A 23,286-nucleotide genomic window follows, 5' to 3' on the forward strand; every position below is an offset into this window, starting at 1 on the left:
CAGCTGCCGGAGGCTCAAGCCTAGCGGCCCGTGGCTAGGAAAGTGGAGACCACTTTGCTAATCGCGAAAGTACAAGTGGGAGGGCAACGTGTGTGGAGCCAAGAGGCCACATGGGTCACTGATGCAACCCTCACGTTTCAGACAGGGAAACTGAAGCCCAGGGAGGGGAAAGAGGCTCTCCCCAGGTTACACGGCAGGTCACTGCCCCACCGCCAGGCCCTGTGCCATCTCAGACAGCACTGCAGCAGTGGAGGTGAGACTCAGGAAAAGGGTACTCCACCTCTAGCCGGAGGCACCCTCCTCTCTGCGCTCTGCCACAGGGATTCTGGAGATGCTGGGGAACACTGGTCCAAGTCTCATCGTGACCAGAACACTCGGGGTGGTGCTAAGGAACACTCAAGTTTGCCCTCAAAGTGTCCCTCCTATCCTATTCCGAAAGTGGCCCTCAAGGCTCTACCTCCTGACACAAAGACAGCAGGACCCACACCAGGAAAAGGAGTCTGCGCACCAAATGCTCAGGAGAACGTGGAGCGGGCAGGGAGCCACGCCCAGGGCAGGAGCTTACCAGACCTCGGAAAGACACGCGGACTCCTGACCAGGAGATGCCGGTCCACACGTGGGCCCTGGAGAAACTCGAGCACATCTGTACACGCGGACACGTACCTGATGTTCACTGCGGCGAGGTCTGGGGTGACAAAAAGGGAAGAAGCCAGCCACCTCTAGCAGGAAGATGGAGAAACGGGTCTGCCCATAAGGAAATCCTACATGGCAGTCAAAGTGCATGAACAAGACCCATGCGTATCAACTTGGATAAATCCCAAAACCATACACTGAATGAAAAAGTATCAAAAGGATATATAGAAAGTATGTTTATAACTGTTTAAAATATAGAAAGCAATAAAAAATACACATACACATTTTTGGGGACACATATATGTGGCAAAAGTACAAAATCACAAATTCCACAAAGCTCACCACCTTCTCATGTATGCTAATGAACACCTCTGGAGGGGTAGGATGGGGAAGAAATAGGAGTGGGCTTTAAACTAGAGCTATATTTTATTTCTTAATAAAAAAGAATCTGAAGCAAATACAGCAAAATGTTAGCACCTATTTAACCCATATAGTATAAACATAATCTGTTACATTTTTTCTGGATTTTTCTCTGTTTTGATGTGTCATAAATTTTCAATGTATGAAAAAATGAAATACTAAAAAATAGAAGATAGAATACAAAGAGGAAAGAAAGCAGGGTTGCAAAATGTAAATTAGCTGAAAAACTCTGTAGGATAGAAAGCCAACAGAGTGGGCAACTGAGGAACGTTACTGCTGGGTCCTGATTTTCAGACAGAACTTGTGCGCACAGGACCCACTCTGGGCCATGAGGTATTCCTTACAGAGAGTCAAGGAAGAGCTCCAGGGAACGATTCAAAAGAAGGAAAACACCACACACACAGAGATGTTCTCTGTGGCATATTTAGAGTGTGAAAAATCAGAAACTCCCAAAACAGTTTACAAGAGAAATATAATAATGCACTACAACCAAACAATAAACATGAGATAAGACAGAAAGATGGGAAAACATTCTTGAGCTGCACCATCACGTGTGTGTCCCACAGTAAGTGAACCGAGCAGACAACCAAATGTCCCAGCTGTACCAAAACTATGCCTGTGGGTGGGCAAGACTCAAAGGCAACATGGAAGAATAGAGATGGTTTATTAGAATTAGAGGCATAGTTTTATACTCTCACAGAAGCAGGTCATGAAGGGCTCTCAGTGGGGTCAGCTCCTTGCTCCCACCTGCCCACTCTCCGCCCCCCCAACCCACCCACTCTCTCCCCCCAACCCGCCTACTCTCTCCCCCCCAACACATCCACTCTCTCCCCCCAACCCGCCCACTCTCTCCCCCCAGCCCACCCACTCTCCCCCCCCCAACCCGCCCACTCTGTCCCCCCAACCCACCCACTCTCTCCCCCCAACCCACTTACTCTCCCCCCCAACCCGCCCACTCTGTCCCCCCCAACCCGCCCACTCTCTCCCCCCAACCCACCCACTCTGTCCCCCAACCCACCCACTCTCTCCCCCGCAACCCACCCACTCTGTCCCCCCAACCCACCCTCTCTCCCCCGCAACTCACCCACTCTGTCCCCCCAACCCACCCTCTCTCCCCCGCAACCCACCCACTCTGTCCCCCAACCCGCCTACTCTCTCCCCCCCAACCCGCCCACTCTCTCCCCCCAACCCGCCCACTCTCTCCCCCCCAACCCACCCACTCTGTCCCCCCAACCCACCCTCTCTCCCCTGCAACTCACCCATTCTGTCCCCCCAACCCACCTTCTCTCTCCCCCCCCAACCCACCTACTCTCTCCCCCGCAACTCACCCACTCTGTCCCCGCAACCCACCCACTCTCTCCCCCCAACCCGCCTACTCTCACCCCTGCAACCCACCCACTCTGTCCCCCCAACCCACCTACTCTCTCCCCCCAACCCACCCACTCTCTCCCCCCAACCCGCCCACTCTCTCCCCCGCAACCCACCCACTCTGTCCCCCCAACCCACCCACTCTCTCCCCCCAACCCGCCTACTCTCACCCCTGCAACCCACCCACTCTGTCCCCCCAACCCACCTACTCTCTCCCCCCAACCCACCCACTCTCTCCCCCCAACCCGCCCACTCTCTCCCCCGCAACCCACCCACTCTGTCCCCCCAACCCACCCACTCTCTCCCCCCAACCCGCCTACTCTCACCCCTGCAACTCACCCACTCTGTCCCCCCAACCCACCTACTCTCTCCCCCCCAACCCACCCACTCTCTCCCCACAACCCGCCTACTCTCTCCCCCTAACCCGCTTACTCTCTCCCCAACAACCCACAGCCCAGGAACCAGGCAGATTCCTTGAACAGAATGCTCTCGTGGGGCGGTAAGAATCCCCTCCCGTAATTCCAGGCTATAGCAAGCCCCACAAAGATTTCCATAAATCCATTCCAGATGCTACACATGTCACAGAAAAGGGCTCGGGAGTCAACAGCTCTGGAAACCAAGAGGTTAAGCAGTAGGGTCATCGTATTTCATCTCCCAGAGCCAGCTGCTTGAGACACAGCTTTTGCTTTAGGTAAAGAGAAATGTTTTCATATTGCATTTGTTCTCACAGTCTAACAACTTTCTGAGCGAGCCAGATTAGTTCATAACTTCAGTTGTGCACGTTTCTGATCAAAGCAAAAGCTGTTCCATGAGTCTGAAGAAGTAAACAGAATCAACCTCCAGAAACATCTTCTGTCCTCCGCAAATACTGCTCACTAACCTCAATTAACTGTTTAGCTGTTTGCTCTTCACTAATGAAGGGAGTCACCAGCTGAGTTGAGTTTTAAACCGGCACACTTAGAAATGATGCTCTCAGACAACTCACAGTGGTGCCTGCCATCAGCTCACACCAGGAGACTCCATGGTAGACCGCAGGGTGACCAGTGACCCTGAGGCTGGGCACTGTGTGACCACGCTGCCAGGGGGCAGCCCACATGCCCAGCCATTGCCCCTCGCCTTTCCACAGGCACAGCTGGACCCCAGTGGGTGATCAGGGACCTGAGATTTTGGCTATGACTCAGATGTCAGCAGTGGCTGACCAAGGATTGCCAGTTCTCCAGCGCTCCATTCCCAGGGACCCAAGACCAAAGTCCCACCAAAATAACAATCACAGGGCACTGGTCCACTTCCCTCCTGGGGTATTTCCAAATCACTGTCTCCTCTCCAGGAGCCATTCTCTTGAGCAGAAAGCTTGTTCCTTTTCCACTGGGAGGAAACTGGGGACCGCAGGGTGTAACCCCACTGGGCTCAGTGACCATCCTGCTCTTACTTGGCATGTACACAGGATACAATAAAGTACGTGGGCCAGAGGATCTCTGTGCCAAACTTGCCCTTTTAGGAGACAAACCTGAGCATCCATGCAGCCAACTTGGGCGTGGCCACCTACAGCGGGATCTGACCTGTGACACTGGCTGAGCAGAGCAGGTGCAGACCAGCAGTGCAGGCTCATGAGATGGCATTCGGGGGGTGGACCCAGGCAGGGTCTGGCTGCTGGAGGTCAGGACACAGACCTGGACAGGACTCATGGGGAATAGGGCAGCTATGCCCAAGGTCCACAGAAGACACCTCGTATGTGCTGGGCACAGACAGATCCTTTAATTCCATCCCCACAACATTTTGAGGCAGGTACAGGTAAGGAAGGAGCTCAGAGAAGGCAAACAGCTACCCACTGCCTCCTGGAGGGAGGAGCTGCATCCTGACCCAGACCCATCCACAGTCAGCAACATACTCATTCGAGAAACGCATGCCCGCCCAACCCCCCCCCCCAGGCTGTATTGGGAGGGGGAGCAGACATGCACTGCACCCTTGAGGCTTCCCATGTGGCAGCTTCACCAGCACTGCACACGAGGCCTTCAGAGAGAATGGGCTCTGCAGGTGGGGTGCTTGAGCTGCACCTTAAAGGCAAGCTGGGCAGCAAAAGAGCGGAAAAAGAAGTACCCTGAGTGCCTACTGTGTGCCATGTGGATCAGCTTACGTAATGGAGAGCCTGCTCCCTGACCCCCAGAGATCCTCATGACAGACACAGCAGGACTGGGGTTGACGGGATGCAGACCCCGCAGGAGACGGCAGTGGGATTCCTTACACCAGCCCCCCGGCTCTGGGGCCTGCACCCAAGGAGACCCACTCAGCTTCACCACGGAGCGGCTGCTCAGTGGGGTGTGAAGCAAAGCCAGTCTGTGTAAACGACACACAGACGTGTGCAGGGCAGGATGGGCGAGGCCTGAAAAATCGGTCGGGCTACGAACAAAAACAGAAGACAAACAGGCATACGGAGACCAGCACAATCCAGGACTGGCTTCAGAAACACAAAAAAGGGAAGGCAGGGGCAGGAGACCTGGGTTCCGGCCCTGAGCAAGTCGCTTGGCCGCTCTGGGCCCCAGTTTCCTCATAGGTTACATGAAGGGACAGGACTACACAACCTGTCTAGTTCTCTCCAGCGCTGACCTCCGCTGACTTGCGGCCAAACCAGGGAGGTGGGGTTCCAAGCATCATGGTCCTCTGATGTGACCTACATGCTCACAGAGGCTCCCAGCTGGTTCTATAGGCAGAACCTGGAGGAGGGAGGAGATCTGCCCCACACAGGCTCTGAGGTTCCCCTGCCCTTCGCAAGCCACCCAGCGGGCCCCCGACCTACTGACAAGGGGAAGAGGCCCCAGCGGGCAGCAAGCACGGGGCACCAGGCCTCCTGGGATCCCCAGCCCTCACGGAGCACTCCCTTTCAGAGATAGAATGACCCCCAAAATAAACAGACATCACAGGCACTAAGGCAGAATGCTTAAGAGGCAGAAAGACTGCTCAGCCCCTTTAGCTGTATGGCTCTGAGCAAGCTACTAAACCCTCTTCGGGCTCAGGATCTGTGAAACCTCTGCCTAGGGGAGAGTACCTCCCTCCTCACAGGTCTGATCACTCTGAGGATTAAATAGAGGGAGGGGAGAATTTGGCACGGCCCCTGTCACTTAAATGGTGGCAACAGCTGCTGTCAACCAATGACAACGGTAAATGTCTGAGAGAGCTTGCATGACTCCACACTCCAAGCCAGGGGTAGAGGCCGAGATATGAATCAGTGTCTCCCAGAGAGGGAGGGAAGAGTCAGCAAGGTGGACCTGGTCAGAGCCATTCCAGGAACTACCCCAGAAAGAGGTGAACCGTGGCTTTAAGACCCACCCCCGATCTCTTACCCTCGCACTCAGGAAAGGTCTAGGAAGGACCTTGTTCCTTTATAATTTCTAGCACCCAGTTTCCACATGCCAGTAAGAGAGCCATGGAATATTATTCAGGGCTGAAACGTCCCTCCCCATCTTACAGATGAGAAACTGGGGCCCAGAGACACTGAAAGGCCTTGTCAATGGCATCCAGGGTCAGAGAGAGCACTAGAACCCAGGAACAGGATACCTGGGCAGGACTCTGCCCACCACACCTCAGCTCAAAGTGTCAGCCCCAGGTACCACCTACCAGCTGGGGGCTCTGGGCAGATCAAGAGGCCACAGCAGCCCTACCCTCTCTACCTGCATAAGGTGCAAGAGGTAAGCAAAACCCCAGGACAGAAACACAAGCCAAGCCCCTTCCACCTCCCCTAGACCAGCATCAGTATCTCTTCTTAGTAATACAAGGGAGATAGTTCTGAAACCCAAAAAGAATCTCCAACACACACCTGGCTCTTCCCAGCTGGTCTCAGGTTGGACAACTTCCTGTCTGGAGAACTTATAATAAAAGGCACAAGGAAGGCTTCTTTAAATCAAGAGGCTTCCATAGATGGCCAAGGACTCCAAATTTTGGCCAGACACGTGCTGACAGAATGTTGGAGAGGAACACGGACGCCCAGCAGCCCACTCCTCACTTCCCAGAGGCCCCAGGAGACAGCCTCACAGCCTGCATTTGTACTTCGGTGCACAAGTATGCCGGCAAATTACCTCCTCCAGTTCAACAAACTTGTGCAGCCTCACTCTACCCTGAGCCCTGGGCTATACTACATACTGGAAACACAGAATGAAGGAAGACACAGCCCTGGCCTCCAGGAGCTTGCAGAGGGGCCGATTTCAGCACAGTGGGAGCTCAGAGGAGAAGGGCCAACATAGAGATGGTCAGGACTGGCTTCCCACACGGCTGGAATCCACCAGAGCTTAATCTTGAAGAGTAAAAAGCTAAGCAGATAAAGAAGGGAGGGGTGGGTGTTCCAGGAGGGGAAGTGACTGAGCAGAGTCTCAGGGGCATGAACGGCTCAGGGTGGACCAAAACTCTGGACAACTGAGTAAGGTAGAGAAGGCCAGGCCAGGCTCTATGGCTCCTTCGGTTCTGGAGTCCTGATTGCCGACACTATGTCTGACCACCGCCAACCAGCCAGAAAGCCAAGCACTCACTCAGCCAGATGGCCCTTCTCCTTCTGGTCATGACTCTCCTGCCAGGTACAAGAGACAAGGCCAGTCTATTGCCCCAGCTGCCTCAGTTTCCCCCTCTGTAAGATGGGGAACTTACTATGCATGCCCATCCCCAAAGCTCCCTGACTGCCACAGACAGACCCTATATCCTCACAAGGCCAGTCTCAGGCACACCAGGAGTCCCCTGCCCTGTGTCTTCCTGCCCCCCAGACATCAGGTGGTCTGGGGCACCCTGAGCAAAGCTTGCACTATGCCTAATCCTGCACAGGTTTTTCAAACAATGACTAATCCACTTGTCCATCTGCCAAAGCCTACAAAGCCCCTCAGACTCCCACACTGACCAGGACTCAAAGAGCCTGGCCATCTGGGCAGGTTTCACAGAACTACATCCCAGACTACCATGATGATCTGGCAAGAGCACTCAATGGAGTATGAGCCACAAACGGTAAGGCCCAAGACCCTGCTAGGAGGGATGGGTGGGAACGAGGGATATGAGCAAGTTCTGGGGATAGGTAGGTCTCTCCAGTAGCCTGGCTTTTCAAAATCACTTAGGGGCGCCCGGGTGGCTCAGTCGGTTAAGCGTCCAACTTCAGCTCAGGTCACGATCTCACGGTCCGTGAGTTCGAGCCCCACGTCGCGCTCTGGGCTGATGGCCCGGAGCCTGGAGCCTGCTTCCGATTCTGTGTCTCCCTCTCTCTCTGCCCCTCCCCCGTTCATGCTCTGTCTCTCTCTGTCTCAAAAATAAACGTTAAAAAAAAATTTTTAAAAATAAAATAAAATCACTTATTATTTGACAGAATTCTCAAAAACTTTATGAACAATTACTGTCTGCAATCAGACCATGAAAACAAATCAAACACCATTAAAAAGAGATAAATCTGAATAATGCTTGTTTATAGTCTACTATAAACAAGTTTGAGATGGAACCTTCTAGAAACTTCTAGAAAGGAACATTCACAGAGAAGACTCCATCCCTCAAAAGACACAGGAGGATCATCCATGTTGCCTACACAAAGACTATAAAGGGCAGGCTCCAGCTTCATCATCGTAACAGGAAACAACAGCACCCACTCCAGAACACAGGCCAAATCAAGCTGGCATTTGCTGAGCCTCTGCCCAGAGCCAGGCATGTGCTAGGCACGCTGGGGAAGGGAAAGATGAAGACTGGGGCCTCATCCTCCCAGCAGAAAAGAGAAAGCAAGGGCACAACTGAACACCAAATGAGGCAAGTATCCAGTGTTTTCAGTGGGGCATACACAGTGCATTGTTAAGAGCAGTTGGGGGTTGGAGGGGAGGATCAGAGAAGAAGAGAACACTGTAGTCTGGGAAACTGAAGAAGACTCAAAAGAACATGAGGACACCCTGTGCTATAGTCTGAATGTTTATGCCCCTGCCCCAAATTCCTATGTTGAAATCCTAAATCCCAGTGTGATGGTGGTTGAAGGTGGGGCCTTGGGGGAGTTGCTTAGGTCATGGGGGTGGAGCCCTCACGAACGGGATTAGTGCTCTTATAAAACAGACCCCATGTGAGGGCACAGCAAGAAGCTGGCAGTCTACAACCCAGAAGAAGGCCTTTGCTGGCACCTTGCTGGTACCCTGGTCTTGGACTTCCAGGCTCCAAAACTGTGAGAAATAAATATCTCCTTTGTTTTTAAGCCACCCAATCTGTAATATTTTGCTACAGCAGCCCCAACAGACTAAGACATCATGAAATAAACATGGGCAGAATGCGGTTTTGCAAGCCAGTTCCACTGCCCTCCAACTGAATCAGTAAGCATTGGGCCTTCTAAAGTGATGAGGGAAGAGTCCCTCCTCCCAACACGCTACTTAGGAACCATTAGTAGCAGTCACCATTTATTACCCAGCCACCTGCTGCAGGCCAGGCCTCCAGCTGCCTCATTTTATCTCACAGCCACCTGTAAGATCATGTCTGAGGGGAAAGAGGTCAGGGGATTATATCTGGGGCCCCGCTGTTCCCAAATGTCACAGACTCCGTTGGAACACAGGTCTTGGGCTCCGAGCCATGTGCTCCTGCCCTGGCTGGCACAGTACAGACTCTGCTGGGGGCAGAAGTGGTGATGAGCTCCAGTGAGGAGAGGAAGAGGAGGCCAGAGGCGGAAAGTGTGCTCCCAGGCTGGCCGGACCAGCGCAGGGCAACAGAGGCCAGCCTCCAGGCTCCCTCCAGCCTCTGTCCCACCAGCAGGAGGATCACTTCATGAGGCTGCTTAACAGTAATCACCCCAATAAATAAAATAAATGGCTTCAATTTAAAGCACATTATGTTAACAGCAGGCTTTGTGCCAGCTGACGGGGCCTGGCTCCGCTGCTCAGAACAAGCACCTAAAACAGGGATGGGTACACAGCGCTGCCTCCAGTGAAAAGCCCTGCTCCACACAGTCAAGCAATAGGGACACAGTGACCGCCCCACCAGGAGGATCATGCCCCTCACCCCACCAAGTCTGCGTGGCAAGACTGGAGACTCCCACCACTCCCCCAACTTTCCACCACGGGCCAAGCAGGATACCTGGGCACAGACAGAGCACAAGGATCTCTCAGGAGCTCCAGGTGGGGAAGAGGGACTGCTCTTTCCCCTAAGGGGCAGGCCGCCCCCCTTCTCCCAGAGGGCCCATCCATGCTAGGTGTGATGTGGATCCCGGGTGGATGCACCCCGGGAAGCTGAGAGGCTGTGGGCAGGGCCCAGCTGAGGGTCACTTGGTGGGGACAAGGGCAGGCCGGAGGAGGCTCGTGATGCGCAGACACCCGGCCACCACCGCCCCCATCCACACGGGTCCCTCGGACTGCGACGCCAGGAAGCACTGATGTCTTCTCCATCCGGATGCAACCATCCAGCTTCTGTTTCATCTACCTTTTTCAAACGGCCTCATCAAAGCTGGTTTACACAGGGCACAGGAAGGAAATGACTGCCCACGATCGCCAGGCAGACTCCCTTTCATTTCAATCTTCCTTTCTAAAACCTGGGGGGAGAGGGCGGGACGCTTGTGGTGAAAGAACAAAAACAGCTCTGCGTGCGCCCCAGGCTTCCGTGGTGGGAGAGCAGTGCGGGCGGGCGGCTCCGGCGCGGCACCGGGCCCAGCCAAGCAAACACGAGGCAGGGGCGCCCTCCAGTGGCCACACGGAGAGCCACACGCGGCTCCTCGGGCCTGGGAGGGGACCCTGCTGGGCAGGCGAGCAGCTGCCCCCTTACTGGGTCTCAGGAACAGGGCCAGGACAGGCAGGGGTGGCCGGGGGCCCAGTGTGGGCTGCACTCCTGTAGCTACTCCAGCCTCCTGACCTCCTGGCCTGGAGACCTACGCACTTATTCTAGCGCCGGAGCTCCCTCCATCCAGCACATACCCCAAAGCAATGCACACACCACATGGGTTCACTCCAGGGATACAGCTCCCCTAGGACTGACCCCTTAGTCCCTCTCAGGTACAAGGCTGCTGGAAAGCTAGCCCCCAACAACCAGCAGGACTCTGGCCTCCCCTCCCCAGCCAGAAAGATCCGTGGGGACACAGTGCAGGGAGGCCCATTTGGAATGGGTGAACACAGACAGGCCCAGCACCTGGCAAGCTCTGCCGGGGGTGGGGGTTAGGGTGAGCTGGCTCTCAACCCGCTCTCCCAAAAGGGAGCAGAGGCTGCTGATTACACTGATGCCCAAACAGAAGACGGAAGGGCCGGGGCTGATTCTAACCCCAGCTCTGTGTGGCACTGAATAAGTCATTGCCTGCTCCACCCCAGGTCTGCCAGCTCACTGGGAGGGCACTGTACCCAGAGGTTCGGAGTTTCCTTCCAGTTCCAAAACTTGGTGGTTCTGCAGTGTTCTGGGAAGGCAAGGGAGAGTTACAAGCTCGGTCTTTGTTCAGTTTGATGTAACTGGGGCCTCCGGGCAGGGGGACGATACAGATTTCAAGGTGGGCTATGGCCCAGCCCTCACTGGCTCCCACTCTTGTGGGCATCAACCCCTCCCTAAAGCATGTCACACAGTCCAGCCCCAAGACTTTGTTTGAGACCTCAGGTAAGTCAGCTGACCTATCAGCCTCAGGGGCTCCTCCCCTGTCACAGTAAGGCTCAAGTGAGACGTTTGTAAAAGCATTTTTATATACGCTAAAGCGCTGAACAAATGTTACAATTATTCTCCTAATCAAGTCTTCATACTAGTAACACCACCTCATTGATTTTAGGGACAACATTACTATACACATTGGAAATTTCTAAACTGTATGCTTCAGAATATAAGCGTTTCCAGAGATGCTGTAACATCTTTCCAGGTGGGGAGGGGAGAGTCAAGACACCTGGTCTTTCTTGTAAAATCCATTTTGGTAAACACACAGGAAAAATACCAAATACATTTACACAGTTGTCCTTATCAATATATAATCATCTCACCATTAGTCATTAGGAAAATGCAAATCAAAACCAAAACGGGATGCTACTTAACAACATTGAGAATGGCTATGATCAGAAAGACAGACGAGGGGCGCCTGGGTAGCTCATTTGGTTGAGTTCTGACTCTTGATTTTGGCTCAGGTCATGATCTCCCCGTTCGTGAGATCGAGCCCCATGTCAGGCTCCACACTGTGAATGTGGAGCCTCCTTGGGATTCTCTCCTCTCTCTCTGCCCCTCCCAACTCATGCACCCCCACGCTACTCTCAAAATAAATAAATATTAACCAAAAAAAGACAGCAAGTGCTGGTGAGGATGTGGAGAAACTGGAACCCTCATACCCTGCTGGTAGGAATGAAGAATGGTGTAGCCACTTTGGAAAACAGTCTAGCATTTCCTCAAAGGTTAACATATGACCTAGGCATTCCATGCCTGAGTATATACTCATACATACACATAAAAACTCATAAACAAATGTTCACAGCAGAATTATTCACAATAGCCAAAAAGGGGAAACCACCCAAATGTCCCTCAATTAATGAACGGATAAATGTGGCCTGTCCATACAACGGAATATTATTCAACCACAAAAAAGGATGGCGTACTGATACGTGCTAAGTGAAAGAAGCCAGATACAGAAGGTCACACACCGAATGAGCCCATTATCATGAAATGTTCAGAACAGGCAAATTTATAGAACTAGAAAGCGGTTTCATGCTTGCCAGTGCGAGATAAAAAGGGGAACGGGGAGTGACTGTTAATTGGTACAGGGCTTCTTTTGGGGGTGATGAAAATGTTCTGGAATTAGTGGTCATGGCTGAACAATCTTATGAATATTAAAAACCACTGAACTATTTTAAAGGGGTGAGGTTTATGGCATGTAAATTCTATCTCCATTTAATTGCAAAAAAAAAAAAAATGTGGTTATCTGTCTTTTGAGAAATGATCTATGGGAACAGAAAACAGAACACAGTGAGGAATTACTGATGTCCAAAGCCTGAACGTTCCATTTGCACACTGAGGCCCTCAGAGCATTTACCAATCACCCATGTATCAGTGTGATTCATCTAGAGGATGATCCCTGACCTATGTTATGGGTTTTGCCTTCTCATTTTAACACATTATCAATGTTATTATCTGTGAAATTATCAGAGTCTATTGTATAGGATACGATAATACCACATTCCTTACAGATCAATGACTGAAGTTTTTCATGAGAAGCATGCATTGATACACAAAATACTAGTTATTTCATGAACATATTCTAATTTAAAAGACTTCCACTAGTAAGTGTGTTTGGTAGATAACATTGTTCTCTAAATTCTACAGTATAAAATGTCAGCCAATCTTTGTTTGTTTGTTTGTTTGTTTGTTTTGAGAGAAAGAGAAAGTGCTCGTGCTCACACCCACACGTGAGCAGGGGAGAGGCAGAGACAGAATCCCACGCAGGCTCTGCACTGTCAGCACAGAGCCCAACGGGGGGCTCCAACTCATGAACTGTGAGGTCATGACCTGAGCCAAAATCAAGAATTGGACACTTAACTGACTGAGCCACCAGGTGCCCCTTATCCTACCTTTCCAAAGAGCCTCTCATTTCAGGATGCGTTTTTCCAATCACCTCCTTCCCAGACTGTCTAACTTATTCACGTTTCATTCCAATGCAAGGTGCCCACTACTCTGGCAGGCCGGAGAAGCTGCATTTCAGTGTCACCTGTTTGTCAACAGCTTCCTCAGTAAGACAGCCAGAATGGAGGTCTTAACGCTTCTTTCCAGCCCCGGCTAGGGGCTGAGGTGCTCATCTTTTCAAAGCCACTCAGTTTTGCTCATGCAGAAACCCTGGAAATGCCCCAATGTGTGCAAAGAGCCTCTGTCCAGACACCCTAGTCCTCAACATTCGCTCCTCCTGGAATCCAACAAGTGCTTTAAGTGCAGAAAGCACGTGGCTTCTTATTCCTAACTTGTCATCTGGGGACTGAGCAACCCAGCCTCATGCTGAGGAAGACGGGATTTACAGGAGAGGGGCAGATCACGGAGAACTCTGGCAGGATTTCCTGGGTTTGACTAACACAGCCATCAGTCCACCAACTGTGAACATTTACTGAGCGCTTTGAATGTGCCAGGAGCTGTGCTAAGATAACGGTGACGGGGGACAGAGGGAGCACCTCTGTTCCCACTGTTTCGTGTCTTCTGCACTCCTGGCCTCTTGCTCTCCACTGTGAACACGAACACCTCCTTTCAGGCAAGAGAAGAAACTGATCTGATGAGTGAGTTTGGAAGGCATGCCTGCCCTGGCCCCTTCCTCTCCCCTCTTCTGGAATTACCTGCGGAGAGCCTGCCCATCCCCGCAGGGAGGCCAGTGGCTGTCCAGGGATGCCTGTCCCTCCAGAAGTTTGTCTGATTCTTGTGTTGCAGGTTAGCAGGCTGCCTGTTCAAGTCTATCACCTCCAACTTGGACCAGAAGCAGGCAGGAGTGGCACTGACAGGGTTCCTGCCAACCTCCGTCAATGAAGAAGGTAAGTGATGTCCCTGCCCTCCTGGAGATTATATTCTAGTAGGGAGAGGTAGCCTGCGAATAAGTGAGGATTGTTATTTTCTCAAACATGAGGAGCACACTCCCACGTGCAGTTTTCCCTGCCTAGAGTTCTCCCTTCTAAATGTCCAAAGGTCTACATGCTCACTTCCCTCAGTCCCTGCTCAAACGTCACCTCATTGGCAGGGCCCTTCCTGACCACCTATACCAAACAGCCATCTGCCCACCCCCGACACGTACACTCCCCATGCCCTTTACCTTCTCTAAACTTCTCACTGACTGGCTCTGTATGTACTTGATTTTTTGTTTCAAGTCTCTCTCCCGCACCTCCCCCACAACCCCCGAATGTAAGCTCCACCAGGGCAGAAACTCTGTTCCGTTCCCACTGGTCACAGGCACAGGATAAGCGCTCAGCATCTGTTGAGTGAATGAACAAATGAGGATGTGCTACAAAGCAGGTGACGGGAAAGATAATGAGGGCTCAGGTGAAGATGTGTTAGAAAAGGGGTTTGGGGAAGGTCTTCCTGGGCAGCTACCATCTGAGTGATGACACAGTGACAGAACAGGAGAAACACCACAAAGCAGCAGTACTGTGAGCAATACTGGTGAGCCCCGCCAGGCCTCTGCAGGGAGCTGGCCACCCCACAGAGAAAGGAGCGGATGACCATGGGTCCTGTCGGTGCTGAGTGATGCCAGGAGCTCTGGGGCCTGCTCACTGTGGTGATCTCCCCAGAAGTCAGCAGAGTGGGACCGTGCTAGGAGACTGCCCCCGTAGCAAGAGACAAAGCAGTACTGGGCTAAGTGCTCTACAGAATGGCAGCATCTCATCCTCACTGCTACATGGGAGGTGGGTGCGTGAGCCTCACTTACAGAGGAAGCTTCGGGGGATTACCCACCGTCACCCAGCTAGTAACTGGCCAGCTGGGGCTGGAACTCAGCGCTCACTCCCTCAGGACCATCTCCTGTCCGACCTGCTGAGTTTTACAGCAAGATAAGCTGTATGTAAATGTGACACTAAGCGATGTGGGTTCCTGGATGGCAGGGGCTGTGCCTGACCCGTGTCTGTGTCCCCATAGCTGTGAACCCAGGGTCCCATGGATAACATGTGCTTGGTGATGCCCAAGGTGGGCTCCTGAGGGGTGGGACAGGGATGGCTGGTTGTCTACCCTGAAACCTGCTCTCCTCTCCTTCCTATTAACTGGACCCCTATTTTTATTTAAAAAAAATTTTTTTTTCAACGTTTATTTATTTTTGGGACAGAGAGAGACAGAGCATGAACGGGGGAGGGGCAGAGAGAGAGGGAGACACAGAATCGGAAACAGGCTCCAGGCTCTGAGCCATCAGCCCAGAGCCTGACGCGGGGCTCGAGCTCACGGACCGCGAGATTGTGACCTGGCTGAAGTCGGACGCTTAACCGACTGCGCCACCCAGGCGCCCCAAGGACCCCTATTTTTAACTCAGCACTCTTTGATTCTCCCTCCATCCTGCTACCACAATACAGATGTGATGGCTAAAGCGGTAGCAGCCATCCTGGCCCAAAAGGACAAGGACCAGTCCCCAGTGACAGTGAAACAGGGAGCTGCAAGGAGCCTAGGACACTGATGACTTCACGAAGCCCCCACGCCACCAGGAAAGGCTAGCTCTGAACTTCCATTCAGATGAGAAATAAGGCTCAATCTTGCTGAAGCCGGAACAATTTGGGGTTTCTGGCATATTCTATCAAACTCAATATAGCAAGGAAGGCTTATGAGAAAGGTAAGTCTTGACCTAAGTTTTAGAAGAGCAGGATTCCTCCTGACAAACAGAATGAGGCAACAGATGGCTCAGAAGCAGAGTGAGCAAAACCCCATGTGAAGGGACAGCTTTTCCCCCAGCCTAGGGAGGAAAGGCTGGGCAAGGAAGCCAAAGTCAGCTGCAGTAGGTCTAGAATTTGGAGAAGCCTGAGATGACAGTGCGCCAGGAGTCAGGAGGTTCTGAGGGGAAGTCACACCATAAAAGCATTTTCACAAGATGAATGTAGCAGTCTTTCCCAGGCCAGCAGAACTAGGACAGCCTGGATGACAGAGAGCTGTTCAGCCAAATGTTTCCTGAATGCCTATGTGCCAGGCGTCGTAGAGAACATACCTGACCTGGGTAAGAAAGCTGGACAGGACGGCCCAGGCGCTCCTCCATCCCTTACAGCAGTGACACCCGTGCCTGCCTCTACAGCTCTATACAAACTCGGATTCCCAGGCCCCACCCAGGAGATTCTGACCCACAGGCTGGGACAGGGCCCAGGCTTCTGAACCTTTCTTTTTCTTATTTATTTTGAGAGAAAGAGAGAGAGACCACGAGTGGGGAGGGGCAGAGAGAGACAGAGGGAAAGAGAGAGAGTCCTAAGCATGCTCCATGCCCAACGCAGGGCTCAAACTCACAAACCGTGAGATCATGACCTGAGCAGAAATTAAGAGTCAAGACACTTAACCAACGGAGCCACCCAGCCCCCCCCCCCCACCCCAGGATCCTGAATTTTTTTTTTTTTTAATTTTTTTTTTTCAACGTTTATTTATTTTTGGGACAGAGAGAGACAGAGCATGAACGGGGGAGGGGCAGAGAGAGAGGGAGACACAGAATCGGAAACAGGCTCCAGGCTCTGAGACATCAGCCCAGAGCCTGACGCGGGGCTCAAACTCACGGACCGCGAGATCGTGACCTGGCTGAAGTCGGACGCTTAACCGACTGCGCCACCCAGGCGCCCCGGGGATCCTGAATTTTTAATAAGCATGCCCAGGTTGACTGTGATGCAGTCAGTCCATGGAGCTGTTACACAGGCCAGAAGCAGCAACTAACCTGACCTTGGAACACAGTGGGTTTGGATGCTTATTAAATACGTGAACAGATGACGGACTTCCATACTGTTAGGAGACAAACTAGATTTAGAAAGACTTTCAGTAATAATCGAAACAAGGGGACAGCTGGGTGGCTCAGTCAGTTTAGCATCTGACTCTTGACTTTGGCTCAGGTCATGATCCCAGGATCATGGAATTGAGCCCCGCATCAGGCTCCACACTGAGAGTAAAGCCTGCTTAAAATTCTCTCTCTCTCTCTCTCTCTCTCTCTCTCTCTCTCTCTCTCTCCCCCCCCCCCGCCCCTCTCCCCAACTTGTGCTCTCTCTAAAATAAAATAATAATCATCGACACAAGATTTTTCTGGTTAAGTGAATGGTTTTTTAGCTAATATTTAATTAACCAAAATATAAGGCCACTAATAATGTTCTGTGATCTATTTCTGCAACCATCTCAGCTAAAAGGTATTTCTGTTTCACTTGAAAATGGCCTTAGAAGAGACCTCTGGGTGTGAGAACATTTCCATGCTGGCTCACTGTACCTCTGCTCTGCATCTTACAGACGTGGTGGAGTCCAAGAGCCCACCCTGAGGCTGGAGGCTGTCTCCAGATAGTTGGGTAGGCAAGGAGCTGCCTTCCTGTCCCCAAGATGTTCTAACATACTTCAAGGCAACTCTCCCTAGGAGTGAACTGTCCTTATCACCTTACCTGCTAGAAGATAAAGTGCTACTTAAAGAGGAAACATGGCACAAAGGGAAAGACAGTGGCCCAGGACATGGGTCTAGTCCTAGCCAGGTCAGTAACCCCCCAAGTGGCCTTGGGCAAGTCTCCTCACCCATTACGTTATATGCTCTTAAAGGTCCCAGGCCTGATGCAGCCAGGGTGAGAATTTCTACAGTTTCCTTCTTCTTAATTAATACCAAAAGGACAATTCTCAGTATAAAATGCACTCCCAGAGGCACCTAGGTAGCTCAATCGGTTGGGTGTCTGATTATTGATTCCGGCTCCAGTCATGATCCCACAGTTTGTGAGATTGAGCCCCAAGTTGGGCTCTGTGCTGACAGTGTGGGGCCTGCTTGGGATTCTCTGTCTCCCTCACTCTCTGTTCCTCCCATGCACACACGCATGTGTGCACACTCACTCTCTCTCTCTCTCTCTAATATAAATGTTTTTTTAAAAGAGCACTCCAGGGCGCCTGGGTGGCTCAGTCGGTTAAGCGTATGACTTTGGCTCAGGTCATGATCTCATGGTTCACAAGTTCGAGCCCCACATTGGGCTCTTTGTCAGCACAGAGCCTGCTTTGGATCCTCTGCCTCCCTCTCTCTGCCCCTCCACTGCTTGCTCTTTCTCTCTCGCTCTCAAAACAATAAATAAAAATTAAAAAAAAAAACTGCACTCCCATATGTAAGGCATGATGTTCAGTGCTGGGGATACAACACTTAAGTCAGCGTCCATGCCCTTTGTCTACTTTGTCTTGAAAGGTAGACAAATAATTCATTCAATAATTATATAATTACAACAATGATAAATGTTACCAAGTAAAAGTACTTGGTGCTATGAGAGTGTGTAACAGGTGCTCAGGAAGGTTTACCGAGGAAATAACATTTACACTGAGACCTGAAAGCGGAATTTAGGGATAGAGGTTAGGGTGGGGGTGGGGGCAGGGGTACTTCAGGAAGAGGGAAAAGCATATGTGAAATGATGCCAGAAGAAGCATTCCTTTCAGGAATATTCCAAACCTGAGGAAGAACTAAGATGCCCAATAAAATGAAGCAAACCTTTTAGGACCATACATTTAAAGAAAAAAAGAGCACCGTTTATCACAAACAGAAAACAGACTCATAAAATGTGAACTCAAAAGTAACAGGAACAATTTTACGCTGACACTGATAAACTCTTACCTGACCACAGCCATCTGGCTACAAAGCCCCCCCCGACCCTCATTTGTGATGCCTCAACACAGGTGGGATCAATTCCCTCAGGTCATCCGCAGCTGCTTCCAGGCCTTGAGGACCTGTGGCTGTCAGAACTGAGCCCAGCAGAGGGAGGGAGAATGAAACGCAGACACCACGATGGGAGCCTGGCCCTAAAGCCAATATTTCTGGCGCTGAGTATGCACCAGGCATCATGCACGGGGATGGGAGAGAAGACCTGATACACTCATAGCACCAGGGTATGCGAGGAAGACGTACCTTGCAGATGGGGGTTCCCCGGGAAGCTCCAAAGAGGGAATGACATCTGAAGATGGCCAAACAGTGTGAACTACTTCTGTGCACCCAAACGCGCCTCTGTGCACAGACCGCAGCACAACATAGCAAAGGCCTGGAAGCTGGAAAGCCCTGAGTGCACAAGAAGCTGTGGCTGGAGCTCGAGATAAGGGACAGGTAAAGATCTGGAAGTCTGCTTCCTCTGACTCCGTAAAGTGAAAAGATGACAATGCTGGCCTTCAGGGTGGGGTTTGGAGACACGGTCAAATCCCAGCTCTGCCCAGAACAGCCCTTTGATCACAGGCTTTTGGCTTTCTCCCTTGAACCAACACAGAGTTTCTCAAGCATTAAAGTCCTAGGGATCACGTGGGACAAGTTGCCAGGTGTCACCCTGAGATCCCAATTAGGTAAATCAGGATGGGCCCCAGAGTGAAAAACCCCAGATCAGACAGTAGGTCCCAAGGACCTGAATTCTTGGCCTCCTACAGCATGAAGTCCATGGCCCAAGTGCCCTTCCCTGATTATGGTGAGCTCCAGATAGACTCATTTGTTCTGGGCAGGACATAGACCTTGTATGCTATGGGGGGGAAGCAGGAACAAAAAGCTGTGGAGGGCTGGGCACAGATTGTCCCCAAGTCTAGGGACATTCCTGGGGGGGGGGGTGAAAGCTAAGTAAAGACTGGCCAAGGGTCCAGGAGGAAAGGAAGGACATCCTGGGCAGAGAGCTTGTGTAAAGGCACATTCAGCACAGTCAAGATCTAAGGTGCACACAGGAGGACAAGAAGCCAGGTTGGAGAGGAGGGCTAGGCCCACAACACAGCCCTCCTAGAAGCTGGGGCTTGATTCTGCAGGTAACGAAGAGCTACCAAAGACCCCGGAACCCTACAGGATCCTGGCAGCAGCTCCCCTTGTCGCTCACTGGGCACAAACACATGGAACATTATTACTCTTGCCTCACTGCTCCTTCTCCCACCATCAGACTTCATCCTTTAGGATCACCTACTAGTCCTACCCAAAAATCAGAATTTGGATCCCCTCTGTGCAACCATTAGGTCAAAATGAGGCTAGCAATGTGACTGAAGTAATTAACACTAAGTCAGGAACAGTATCTCTGACAAGCAGAGCCAGGAGATCAAGGGAGATGATGCGGAGATGTGGGAGCTGCCACGGAGGCAGTTTGGTCCCGCCTGGGACAAGGTGGCCAGCTCTGTTGTGCTCTCCCCAGATCATACATATCTGTACCTTTTAGGGCTTTCTCTTCCTCCCTGAGAGGAACTGGTGGCTTCTCTAAATGGGTTTGTGACCCTCGAGAGTAGGGAAGAAGACAGAGAGGGGATGAGGTAGTTTACACTGTTTGGGTTTGGGCTTAGACAGTTCTGACTGAAATACCATAAGAGCTATGAGAATGTCACTGCGATTTCAGCAATTCAAGCGACCTAAGACCTGTCCAGCAGACTCTGCACAGAATGACTACTGGTGCCTTCAAATGACCTGGTCCAACCTAAAAAGTCAAAGACTGAGTAGAATAAAAAGAAGTGCAGTGAAGACAGTGCTGAATCCTGCAAGGCTACCAGAGAGGGGGGCGAGCCAATTCTAGAGGGAACAGGGACTTAATGGGGGGAGACCGGATCAGGGGTAGTCGGTTGACACCCCGGCTCCACGGCTCCACTCCAGCACCAGCCGAGTGCACCGGACTCCCGGACACGCCCCCCCGGACGTCGCCCCCGGCGTACAGCAAACACCCATTTCGGGCAAAGCGAGAAGAATGGCGGGGGGAGGGGGGCGGTGGTGGGCATCCACCGGGAGCCCTCAGCCGCGGCCCCGCTCACCTTGCACTTGAAGCCGGCGGCGGGCGGCAGCAGCTCTCGAAGCAGGGCCTTGGCCACCTCGCGGCTGGCCTCCTCGCTCACGAAGTGCAGGTTAAGCACCTCGTGCGCCTCGAACTTAGCGAGGCGCAGCAGGGAGCGGAGCGCGACGCGGGCCTTGGCCTGCAGCGCGGCATTGTGTTCCGCCTTGGTGAACATCATCAGCAGGTGATAGTCCACCGGTCCGGCCACGCCGCCCTCCAGGCTCTTGGCCTTGGCGCCCGGGGCCGGCGCCACGGAGCCCCGCGCCACCTCCGGCGCGGGCGGCGTGGGCGCGGCAGGGGCCCCGGCGCGGGCCTCCTTCAGCCTCTTGGTGGCGCTGGAGAAGGTCTCCCGGCCCGAGCCGAGGTAGTAGAAGGCACAGACGGCCAGCGCTGCGGCCAGCAGAAGCGCGCAGTAGTGGGAGCGCACAGCGCCCAGGCGCGCCATGGCCCGAGCGCATGGGGGCCCGCCTCGCCGACCCATGCGCCACGGGCCGGCGGACCGAGCAGCCGGGTAGGGAGAGCCGAGACCAGCACCCTGGCAGCCACTTAGTAGCCTAGGCGGCGGACAGCGGCCATAACGGGGGCGGTGCCGCGCTGCCCGGAGCCAATCCTCGGGCGCTGATGCGCGGAGAGGCGGAGCCAGGGCCGCCGGGCAGCCGCTGGGTCCTAGATTTAGAGGGATTCGAGCTGGGAAGGACCGAGCCGGCGGGTAAGTAAGTATTCAGACTTGGAGAAAGCCAGCCGGCTGTAAGGTCTGTTAAAACTGGCCGTCCTAAATATCTAGCCCCAGACGCTAGATATCGAAGCTGAGCCTTGAAAGGCATAGAGGCGCCCCAACGCAGGACCTTCGGTTAGCAAAACCACAAAACTGGACGCAGAAAGAGGAGAACATTTTATCTCTGTACCTTTCTGCCCCGAATGTTTGCAGGCTTTGAGCCCTCTCCCCGACTCCCTCCCTTCACACCTGGGAGACTGGCTGGGGCTAGGGAATTTAAACTCGCCAGCTCCTTCCTCATTCACGGTAAATGAGGAATTTCCTTGGGATGGAAATGGCCTGCCCAGGGCACGGGCACCTGAGGCCGAACGAAGGCTATGTGAAGGATGTGGCCAGCAGGGGGACCCCGCTGCCCACGACTTCGGGAGAGACTCCTGAGCCCCAGGCGTGTAACGCCAGAGATGAAGTCTTTTTTTTTTTTTTTTTTTTTAACAGACTTGAAAAGAGCCTTAAGATGTACCAGGTAGTCTTTCAAAATTTTAACTGAGGCATACTGAGGTAACTTGCCCAAGGTCACAGAGTGGCGGTTTTGACCATAGATAGTTGGACACTGACAACTACCCCATAAAAAACTCATTAACTTCAGTCTTCTAAGGACTGACGATAATACCATAGCATTTAAACATGTACAAATGATCTGCATGCTTGATAGACGTGGAAGCGAATGCACATGCACTGGAGAATTATCACTCAGCAGTTTATTGTGCCATGCCGTTATTGGTCAAAGCATGGTACCCAGAACCACAATTCATCTCATTTTTAACTCTTGTTCGTTTCAATCAGGATAACACTTTTCTGAAAAAATACTGGAGCTCTGAAGCAAGGTTAGCAACAAATTCAATACATACTAGTCATCTTGTGTGTTGAGCGGAGCCCTGATACCTGAATTAACTCACTTGCATGATAGGCTCTTACTTGAATTCATTTAATCTACACAACCCTAAGAAGAGGTATTATTTGCACTTTACAACTGAGGAAATTGAGATTCAGAGAAGTATATTACCCAAAGCTCGTTGGCTAGTAAGCAATGGAATCGGATCTCAACCCAAGTCTTAACTGCTTCTCATGCCCAGGTTTTCAGCCAAGATTAGCACTGAAAGCAATAATTGGAGCTCTGAATTGTATTTTACCACAGCTTTTAGCAGACACTGTGGTTACAAGAGCAAGCTCTCCAAGTTAAGAGAGCTGGAAGTCCAGCTCTAGCAATGCAAATTATTAGACGTCAGGCAAACTACGTAATCTGAGCTGCAGTTACACCCATTCATAAAACAGGGCTAATATGAGCACCTATGCCGCCTAGGGTTATGAGAGAAAATACACAAGAAGTAGTTAAAACTGTGCCTGACACTTAGCAAACAATATAAACTATGCTAGAAACACCAAACTCTACAAGAAGTCTAAATATCCAACAAGTGCCAAAATACAATTCAGTGACCATAGCTTTACTAGGGTAATTACAAATGCCAAACCATAAATCTCCATTAAGACTTTAGTATATGCTCCACAGAACCCCCACAGCGGTGTGCTACAGCTCTATTATTACGTCGTAATTGTTGTTCATTAATAAGAGAAAAATAATTCCTCTTGGTGCCTTTTAGCCCCACCTCCCCCACCTACACCATCAATAACACGGCTTTTCCTTCCACCACTTATTCTAGAATTTATTCAACAAATATTTTATTTTTCAGACCTTTATAAGATCACTACTCCCGGAATTCATGGATAAGAAATGAATAACAAGACAGTTTAAATTTTACA

General features: G+C 51.8%; 1 protein-coding gene across 1 annotated transcript in view; it reads right to left on the bottom strand.

Annotated features, from left to right (window-relative positions):
• The window catches only part of XXYLT1 (xyloside xylosyltransferase 1), a 171,139-nt gene extending 149,873 nt beyond the window's left edge, over positions 1 to 21,266 (bottom strand). The window contains exon 1 of the mRNA XM_030328639.1: positions 20,734 to 21,266. Within this exon, the coding sequence (XP_030184499.1) occupies positions 20,734 to 21,234 (501 nt within the window). The 5' untranslated portion in view covers positions 21,235 to 21,266. The remainder of the gene's footprint in view (positions 1 to 20,733) is intronic.
• Between the last annotated feature and the right edge of the window lie 2,020 nt (positions 21,267 to 23,286).

Source organism: Lynx canadensis, chromosome C2 (genome assembly GCF_007474595.2).
Source record: "Lynx canadensis isolate LIC74 chromosome C2, mLynCan4.pri.v2, whole genome shotgun sequence".
NCBI lineage: Eukaryota > Metazoa > Chordata > Mammalia > Carnivora > Felidae > Lynx > Lynx canadensis.